General features: G+C 38.1%; 3 protein-coding genes across 3 annotated transcripts in view; 1 reads left to right on the top strand and 2 right to left on the bottom strand.

The window, feature by feature from the left end:
- Positions 1 to 10,491, top strand: part of LOC127437111 (ribonuclease inhibitor-like) — a 481,472-nt gene that overhangs the window by 312,161 nt on the left and 158,820 nt on the right. The gene's annotated exons all lie outside the window — the stretch shown is intronic.
- Positions 2,842 to 7,428, bottom strand: LOC127437617 (mucin-5AC-like). Its single transcript, XM_051692648.1, has 3 exons — positions 7,209 to 7,428; positions 6,300 to 6,434; positions 2,842 to 5,988 (listed from the first exon to the last, which is right to left on the bottom strand). The coding sequence occupies exons 1-3, from the start codon at positions 7,426 to 7,428 to the stop codon at positions 4,115 to 4,117; spliced, it is 2,229 nt and encodes a 742-aa protein (XP_051548608.1). The 3' UTR covers positions 2,842 to 4,114.
- The window catches only part of LOC127437132 (transcriptional enhancer factor TEF-3-like), a gene marked incomplete at its 5' end in the record, with an annotated part of 41,917 nt that continues 38,002 nt past the window's right edge, over positions 6,577 to 10,491 (bottom strand). The window contains one exon of the mRNA XM_051691840.1: positions 6,577 to 10,139. Coding sequence (XP_051547800.1) covers positions 10,026 to 10,139 — 114 coding nt within the window. The remainder of the gene's footprint in view (positions 10,140 to 10,491) is intronic.

Here is a 10,491-nt window from a genome sequence, read left to right as displayed (position 1 = left end):
CACGTCGACTGTGTTTTTCAAAGACTTTTTTTAAATGTTGACTCTTCAGACCACAAAATGCAATTCCACTATTCTACTTTCCATCTAAGATGAGACCGAGTCCAGAGAAGTCGGCAGCGCTTCTGGACAGTGTTGATGTATGGCTTCTCCTTTACATAGTAAAGTCTTAACTTGCATCTGTGGATGCAGCGGCGAATGGTGTTTACTAATAAAAGTTTACTAAAGTAATCCCAAGCCCATGTTCATGATATCCATTACAGATGAATGATGTTTTTTAAGACAGTGACGTCTGAGGGATCAGAGATCACAGGCATTCAGAAGTGGTTTTCGTCTTGCCCTTTACGCACTGAGATTTGACCAGATTCCTTGAATCTTTTAACTATATTGTGCACTGTAGAGGGTGAAATGCCCCAAATCCTTCCAATTTGTCTTTGGGGAACATTGTTCTCAAAGTGCTGGATTATTTGCTGAAGTATCTGTTGGCAAATTGACAAATCTCGATTTATCCTTGCACTTGAAGGACTGTTTTTGGAGGCTCCTTATATACTATGACACAATTGCCTCACCTGTTTAACATCTCCTGTTTCACATCACCTTGTTATTTCAACTTGTCAAATTGTTATTAGTCTTAAATTGCCCCCGTCTCAACATTTTGGAGCGTGTTGCATTCATCTGATTTGAAATAACTGTACATATTCAAAAAAACAATACAATTCACAAGGTAAAACATATTATATGTAGTTGCGGTGCTTTCAATATAGCAAAGGGTGAATATAATTTACAAATCACTCCTTTTTGTTTTTACTAGCATTTTTCATACTGTCCAAACTTTTTCAGGATTGGGGTTGTAGTATTGTTTTATTTCAGTTCTCCGACTGACCTGAGAAATAATTTACTAAGAATATTTCAGCAATCATGACATGTCTCCCTTATTTCTTTCGGCTGTTTATAATCAGAACTTGCGATGCCTGATTCGGGAATGAATCATTCTTTTGAGTAGGTTCTTTTCAATGGATTGGCAAATCGGTCAACAGGATGTTGTCTGAATCGATTCGCAGAAACGAAATGCTATTGTCAGAGGTAACTATGAGAAACTTCAACTAGTGCTGCGTCATGTAAACTAGTCTTTAAAAATGCTTTGTAGCCAATAGTTACATGAATGCTACACATTCTCCAGCAAATGTAAAAATGCTTCTTTCAAATAGGCCAGAATTTTGTTTTGGTGCTATTTTTGCAAAAACTGTACACTACTTGGTCATTTTTCTGTGTGTAACCCGAAATGAAATCCTGCATGCACCTTGATTTCTGATGTCAAGTAGTGGCAAAATTTTCATTTTGGGGTTAACTGTTCCCTTAGATATCAGACATTGTGTTGTTTATATAAACTGGGTCACTTCATTCCTCATATCTTGGAACAATTACCTCAAGAACATTAAACTCAAACCCACTCCACTCACACCAGCTCAAAACACGCCCTCAAATGTGCATCAAATGCCATTAACCAGCACCACACTGAAAGGATGCTTTGAGTAAACGTCAGGTAAAAAAATACCCCACCACTCCATTAGTTCCTTCTCTGAGCTGTCACTTGTGGGAAAGGAGAAACCAAACACCTCAACAAGAGCTTCCGGCCTTTTCCAGATGGATGTTAAAAGTGGCGGCAGCAGCCGTGCGCATCTTAAAGCACTTAGCTGCCAACTGCCTTTTAAGAACAAACCCGAGCTTGTGAACTGTCTTGCTTGAAAGCCACCATCAAACTGCCTAGAATGAACGTCAGGTGGTCTCGATTGGTTTGGTTTATTTTTTGCTCGATTGCATCTGAATTTCAGTGCTTTCGTCACTAGATGAAATGTCGGCAATATGAGAAATCTGATGGCGCTGTTAAGGTGTTAAGAATGGTTCACCCAAAAATGAAACTCAAAAGAAGAAGTTTAGCAGAATATCAGAGCAGCTCTTTTTCATATTATGAAAGTGCAGACACTGTTGAGCTCCAAAAATGATTTACATTTTACCCGGAAACTGGAGCTTTCATGTGCCAATACGCTTTAAGGGACAGTTCACCCAAAAATGAAAATTCTCTCATTATTTACTCACCCTCATGATATCCCAGGTGTGTATGACTTTCTTTCTTCACCAGAACACATTGAAGAAAAATACAATAATGTCTCAGCTCAGTAGGTCCTTAAAATGCAAGTGGATGGTGATCAGACTTTTAAAGCTCCAAAAATCACAGACAGTCGGCATAAACGTCATCCATACAACTCCAGTGTTAAATTAATGTCTTCTAAAGCAATCGCTTTTGGTGTGAAAAAGATCCATATTTAAGTACTTTTGAACTATTATCCAATGCTTCCGGTAAGCTTCACGAGAGCGCTTGAGTTTACGCGGTCTTTCGTGTGACGTATTTGCATTGCCATGATACAGACGTAATCTCACGTTGTCCACTCGGTTGAGACATCCAGGATAAGCACACAAACGCACCATTGTGAGTAAAGAAACAGATAAATACAGATCTAAACCAAAACCAACAAAGCTTCTGTACAGCGTTCCTTCGACTACTTTGTAAACAGCGCTGCTTTTCCAGGTGTGTCGCACATGCGCCAGTTCTCATGTGTTTCAAATGTCAACGCGATTACATCACACGTGCGTACCGCTGCTCACCAGAAGCATGATTTAGAGTTTTAAAAAAAGTACTTAAATATTTGTCTTTTTCACACCATGTTTTTCGCTTTTTCTTTAAATGTGTTCTGGTGAAGAAAGAAAGCCATACACACCTGGGATATCATGAGGGTGAGTAAATAATGAGAGAATTTTCATTTTTGGGTGTACTATCCCTTTAAGAATACTTCCATCTTCGGCCACTAGGGGCAGTGATACGAATTTTGGTAAGCACAGACTGATTTTAGCAGCAGAACTTTTGACCTACTGTTGTCAAATTTACAGTGAGATCAGTCTGGTGTACTCACTTGGAAAATAGTAAGCAAATCGTATGGATTACTTCTTTGATACCTTTATAGTGCTTTTTTGTAGCTTGACACCATCCATACCCATTCAGTTACAGTATGTAGTATGGCAACGAGCAGCTTGGAAATTCTGTTAAACTTCTCCATTTGTGTCTTATTGAAGACAAAGTCATTTTAAGCAATTTACCAAGAATACAATCGGATATGTGACATTTGTAAAGGCATATTTAAATTATAATACATCTTTTTAATTACATTATAAAGGTATGTGTTACATGACGAAGACTGTCCAAGAAAACCAATTCTTCACCAATACTTCTGAAAAATGCATACATTCATTGGTTCACTTTATAAAGCAAGATCTTATAAATTGTAGAAAAGTTACAATTTTAAAAAGGTATGGACATTATGCAGTGTCTGACCACAGAAATCTTTAAAACAGAAAAATTAATATTTGTAAATGGTTTGGTTTTTAAAAGTATGATTTGAATAATAGTTATTTGAATCCTAGACATTGAAGTTTACTCTCATCTCGGTCTTATGACAAGTCATAATACGTTGTAATTGTATGAGATGGCGAAATCGTACTAGTTGTGCTCCATTAGGGAAACACAAATGAAACAATGTTATTATGAAGTTTATCACCTAATCCAAACCTAAACCTAATCATGATTTAAATATAGAAGAAAGAAACATTGGGGTTTTGAACGCATCTTACAATTTTTCCTAATTCGTCACTAGTGAAAATTCAGCTAGCTAAAATTGGATGCCTGTATTGTATCGATTTTAAAATCTGTTTGTTGATTAGTCTCAATGGGAACAAAAATCGTACCTTTTCATATGAACCAAGTCACACAATGTTTTACGATTTCGCCATCTCGTATGAATTATTGCAAGCTGTCATAAGACTATGTTGTCATTCTTCAAGTCCATATATGGCACATAAGTGTAAAGGTGTTTAGTGGACCCAGTTTGATCATACAAAACAAATCAGAAACTGACCAAATGCCTTGTTCTTTCAGGTAGTTTTGAAAATGATCCCACTATAATCTTTAAAACTCCCATTTTCAGTTCTTACCTTTAGTTTGACCTAAACCAAATTATTAAACTTTAGCAGCATCTACGAAACATGACCATGAAATCAACCAGTTCTACGAGCTCTCTCTTACAATTACATATTTGATGAGTCGCATAGAGCCTCTTTTGCCCCTCAGATTTGTCCTATACCTGCCCTTCCGTCTTTTACGACCCCTCCAGCCCAGAGCTACAAACACGGAACAACAACAGCCAAACGTTATGGTCGCACAGGTAGCGAAGGCCACCAGTACAGTGTAAGCCGCTAAATGCCAAACCGATGTCAAACTTCCATCCCCACCAGGTCGAGGGGCATCACCAGTTGTAATATTCCAACTGATGTAACCCTTGGTGTCATTGGAGTATGGTTGGCTGTCAACCATGCTGCTGGTAGGGGCAGTTAAAGAGGAACCCAAACTGTTTGTGGTTGCGGATTCACCCATTAGGGTTTGTGAAATGCTTAGGTTCAGTTGTCTGGTGGTTCTTGAATCATCGAGGGGTGTTGTTGGGCTGCTGGGAGTTGGCATCTTTAAGGTGCTAGTGTAAATGGTGGTTGGCGAATCACTCCTATAAGTGTTGGTAAAACTTTGGGTCAGATGTCTGGTCATTGTTAAAGCATCAATGGCGATTGTTGGGATGGTGGTGGTTGACAACTTTAAGGTGCTAGGGTAATTTGTGGTTGCTGAATCGCCCCTATACGTGTTGGTAAAACTTTGGGTCAGATGTCTGGTCGTTGTTGAAGCATCAATGGCGATTGTTGGGATGGTGGTGGTTGACAACTTTAAGGTGCTAGTGTAACTGGTGGCTGCCGAATCACTTCTATAGGTGTTCGTAAAACTTTGGGTCAAATGCCTGGTCATTGTTGAAGCATCAATGGTGGTTGTAGGGTTCATAGCGGTCAAGATCTTTAAGGTGCTTGTGGAACTGCTGGTTGTGGAATCGCCACTAAAGGTGTTGGTAAAACTTTGGGTCAAATGTCTTGTCGTTGTTGAACTGTCATTTGTTATGGTTGGGCTAATGGGGGTTGACATCTTCAAGCTGCTTGTATCACTGGTAGTTGTTTCTTTTGGTTGGAAAGCAATTGTTTGAGATGAAATAGTAGTTCGTAGAGGCGATTTAGAAGCCTCGAAAACCACCGTAATTTGGCTCTTGGTTTGTGAAGGCGCAATTATCGGGGTCGCTATAACAGACTTCGTGGTCGTTGAGGCTTTGGGTTGTGTCTGGGCAAAGGTTGTCTTAAAAATAGTTGTTGGCGACATAGTTTCCGAATACTCAAGGGTTCGAGGGATGAATTGTGTTGTGTCTTGAGAAGGTGTTTTCAAAGAGTTTGTAGTCTTTGTGACAGTGCTTCTTTGAGCTGTAGTTTGTAGTCCCAAAGGTTGTTGGGAAGTTGTGGTCCTGGACATAGATATGGATTGAGATTCAGTAATTGGGACGGGAGTCGAAGTAGCCATTGTGGAGCTTGGTTGGGCTGTGTTTGGACTGCTGCGGTCGTTTAAAGTGTCATTACTGCTTGTACTACGTGTATATGTCTGAGGTATGACAGTGGTTCTTGTCGTATGAAGCAGATTTGTTGATGCCCCCTGTGACGTAGAAGTCTGTTCGGAATTGAGCATTAAGTCCATTTTAGGCAGCAAAGTAGTCAGTATAACTTTTTCTGAAATGCTTGGAGCTGTTGTAGTTACCTGTTTTGTAGTACATTGAACAAGGTGATTATGTATGTCATGCATAGTTGGAATAAAGCGAGTGGTTTGTTGGGGAGTTGTGGGTTTTTTCGAAATGGTGGAAGCAGGACTGACAGACCGAACTGGAGGGTTGGGTGGATAGTTGAAATGACGCTTGTCAGAGGTCAGCGGTTCTGAAACATTGAGCCGCGAAGACGACATGTGAGGCAACACACGCACGTTGGTGGTAAAGTGCTTCCCGAAAACCAGCAGGTCAGGATCCACACCTGAGTGACAAAAAAACACAATCAAATCATTTAAAAGCAAGCTTGTAATATGTGTTTAGTTTAGAATTGTAGTTCTCTCAGTAATGTTGTGCTGGATTTTCAGCATTATATATATATATATATATATATATATATATATATATATATATATTATATATATATATATATATATATATATATATATATATATCATTTAATGGTTATTATTACTTTAAATTACACCATTCCCCCCCCCCCCATTAAAAATAACAGGAAAGGTTTTACATTTCCTGAAACTAAAGTAAAGATACTGTATATGCGTAGTTTCTCACCTTTAGTAACATTATAGAGGATGACATTTCCTCTGTGGTGTGTAACGCAGCTCTCAAGGGTCGGACATCGCAGATGAAAGCAGTTAATACTGTCCTGAGTGGTGTTGTAATGAAACACAGCCAGGTTGCAGGAGACTGTGCAATTAATTGATAAAATAATTTAAAACACCACCTACAATATCCAAATGATGAAGACTTTGATTTATTTTTCTTTGCAAGAATATGGATATTCAATCCAAAAGTGCACCCCAATCATTCTTGAATTTTTTTTTTTTATTCTGAATCTTATGAAACAATAATTATTTAATTACACATTTATTTCACAGACAAAAATGGAAACATTTTTAAGCAATATGACACAACTAGAGAATGATTTGATGCCTATCTGTATTATTTTATGTACATTGTTTTGCAGTATTTGTACTGTATAGTGACCCCAAAAAGATTTAGTCACTTAAGGCACACTGAAAATGCATGCATGTAAAGTAATGCATTAGAAATATCAAGTTTGCTTTAAATTAACTTCACTTTCCTCAGCCATTTTGCTCAATGTCTAGGTGATTTTTAGTGCATGTATGAAGTCAGTTACCATCAAGTTTTCACAACTGTCCTAGCAGAGTAACCACAGGTGGAGTTCATCACATTTAATATGGACACAACATGTCACCATACTTTTTATCTTAATTTGGTGCACTTTACAATTGTGTTATCATTTAAAGCCTAACAAAGTAGTTTTTTATATGTGGTGTTTTGCTTGAAGCATATGCTTGTGTGCTATCTTTCAAGGTTTGACATGTTGTTGTCTAATGCAATGGCAATCACATATATTTAAGTGTAACTTAAGTGTCCAAATACTTTTGGGGACCCTGTAGTTATAATGAATTAATTCATTAAAAAGCATGGACTCACAGTTGCGTGTCAGGCAGCATGTTCTACTGCATTTTAATGCAGTCTCTTCTTGATAAACCTTAAGGATCTGTGCTCCTCTCCGTTGTGATTCCTCTATATCCACATATAGTCCTGGATACCTGCGGATCCAGCAGTTTTTGTAGTAAGATGTCGGAGAACACCTCGAGTCTGAATAACAGATCAAACCCAGAATTGACAGCAAACTCCATGGAACGGTCATTGCGCGATTAGTTCGGGTTTGCTCCCACTCCGAGGCTGAAAAGTCAAGTCATTTTGTTTGGAGAATCTCGTTTTGTCTATCGCAGGTGTGCACAGGTGAGCTGAACTTGCGCAGGTGTGTGATAAAGTCGCATGACGCGCGCGCCATGGTTTTGAGCTCATCCCTTTACTCCATCCTCTTCTCTAGAATCGAATAAAATGTCAGTGATTGCGTAAAGAGATTTGTTTGGTTTAAAAAACTGTAACTAAAAAAAAGTAGCCTAAAAATGAACTTTAACTTACTGTGCAGTAATTTCAATAACTCTCCTTCATGTGTTGCAACAACACATTTATTAATGAGGTTCAATTTCGTTCTTCATTAAAAAGTATCCTGCGTGTTGGCAAGACACAGGGGGAAAAGGAGGTCAAAACAAAAGCAAATATACTAAATCATTTTAATTCTACGCTGCATAAAGGTTGTCCACGCAACTCCAGTGATTTAATCCATATCTTATGAAACTATTCAAGCAATTTTGGGTGAAAACATACCAAAATATAACTCCTTTTTCACTATAAATCATGACATCAGCAGTCTCCTTGTCGACTTCCTAGCGCTCTGCGCATGCGTCAAGCACTAGGACGTGTAATCGAGCTTGAAATGATGATCGTGCCTAGGCAATAGATCGATGCAATGACAATAGTGAAAAAGGATTATTATATTTTGATATAACACACAAGACATGGATTAAACCACTGGAGTCGTATGGATTACTATTATGCTGTCTTTATGTGCTTTTTGGAGCTTTAACGTTTTGGTCACCATTCACTTGCATTGTATGGGGGAGTAAATGATGAGAGAATTTTAATTTTTGGATGAACTGTTCTTTAAGGACAGAAATTTTATTGAAAAAGTAGTTATTTAATTAGACGTTGTGTTGCGTTATGTCAGCTATACTGTGTATATTTTATAATAATACAACTTTTCAACCAGGTTTTCAAAAGTTAATTCAACCACTTTCACCTGACGCCAAAAAAGATGCTTATGAGCAAAAATGTTGTTCGCTTGAGAGTGTGTAACCATAGCAACAGCCCAGATAGCATTTGTTTTAGTTTTTTTTTTTTTTTTCCACACTTATGTTTTTCACTTTTTGTTTAGTTCTGATTAGGGGCCAAAAAAAAACAATTCTGCAAAAAGTTGACCTCCATGATAGTTAATTCGTTACTCACACATTGAAAATATGTTCATATGTCCCATCATTTCAAGATTTACTCTGTGGTTTGTCAATAGGCTTCCAGCTTGCTTTGTGAAACACCATTGGCTCTTTGTTCTCCAGACAAGAAGTTTTTAATTCAGAGTGGAGAAATCAGAGAGGATTATCCTAACTGTGCATGCCTGGATTCTGATTTGCAGGAACTGATACTGTTTTCCCCCTGTATTGTGACTCATTTCCACTTGCCAAATGAAACTTGGATCGGATAACCAAGTAGCTTTCACACTCCATTTTCCAAAATACAGCAGATCTATGAATACTGCAAATACTGGCTGGAGAATGAACTGTCAGAGCCAAAGTAAAGTTGTAGCACCGTGATCAGTATTGAGATAGCCAGACCAGGCCGGGTATTTCAATACTTTGAAAGGCCATAATCCACCCCTTGAATGAATCTGAAGGGAAACTGTACCCATATAGCACACGTACATCTCCGAGATGTCTGTTTTAGATCTTTTCAGCTAACAACCTAAAAAATACTTTAAAAAATTAAAAAAGAAGTGATGTATGTGTGCTATCTGACCAGGCTGGGTGACCAAAACCAGACAACCAATCGGCTCCCTGATAGCACACATACATCACCTATCACACGTCTATTTGATGTGAGTGTTTACATCCTGGAAGACATATTTTTTAGGTTGTTAGCTCATCTGCAATACATCTATAACACGTTTTCTCTCAGATGTCAATAAGACGTTCAGCAGATGTCTTTGAGACGTTTATGATTTAGAATGTTTGTAAATCTGATCTTTTTAAGATGTTTAGCAGATGTTTATTACATTGTGATGCTTTCTAGATAAAATGCTCTTAAACAGACATCTCGGAGATGTACGTGTGCTATCTGGGCTGGTTTTAGCTGGTTTTTCAGCAAGGGAATGCATCTTTTCAGCCCATTGGCAATTGTTTTTTTTCTTCTTGTGTTAAACCTCACTAAATTGTGTTATATATATGCTTAAAACGTAAGGCTGTTTAGATATTTTCACCAGAAAACAAGACAAAAAATACTGATTAAGAAAATGATTTTGTGCAGTGCACACAACTGTGTTAACAAACACGAACACAAACACTTTTTTGGCTGATATGAGATGAAATAATGAAAACAAATTAACTTTTTCATGCATTGTCCTATTACAGTTCCATTATACAATAATGAAAACATTCAGATTTCCAGAAGATTCCAGTAGCGAAGACTTTTCTGTTTGTGCCTCAGAACAGTAGTACTTGAAAGTCTTTTGCAGCCATGTCCCCTGCAACCCTTGCAGAACCACAGAAAGGTCAGGCTGAGGCCAGTAGGGGGCGCTCTGGCATTGGATAGATGGCATCTGTAGGTGTAAAGTCAGGGGTCTGAGTGTCAGTCTTTGACAAGTCTGTAGATATGATGTTGAGCTCCATGCTCGCTGGTTGAGACTTCAAATACGTAAGCGATGCATAGCAAGGTTTCTAGAGTGTCTCTGTTGGTTACCACCTAAAATAGAGAGAATGAGAGACATATAAAGGAAGAGAGAGAGAGAGAGAGAGAGAGAGAGAGAGTGAAGCCGACATGAAACAGTCTTTGCGATTCATTTCACCTCCATAATGTGGCATTTCTAGGATAGTTAATAGGAAAAAAAATGTAGGACTGGACTTGATCTGGACTTGTATCTGCATGAAAGTAATTCAGAGGCAGAAAAAGTAAACATTTTGATTGAACAATTTCTCAAATATGCACATGAGAATCATGCACAGTAAGACCAGAAATGCGTTTATGAAGCATATCTGACCTGTTCATAGTGAAGCTACAGGACATTTCGGGTTAATATTTTAGTTTCAAGTGATGT

Source organism: Myxocyprinus asiaticus, chromosome 48 (genome assembly GCF_019703515.2).
Source record: "Myxocyprinus asiaticus isolate MX2 ecotype Aquarium Trade chromosome 48, UBuf_Myxa_2, whole genome shotgun sequence".
Classification (NCBI taxonomy): Eukaryota; Metazoa; Chordata; class Actinopteri; order Cypriniformes; family Catostomidae; genus Myxocyprinus; species Myxocyprinus asiaticus.
The sequence above is the reverse complement of the archived record's forward strand: the minus strand, read 5'-3'. Positions and strand labels throughout refer to the sequence as shown.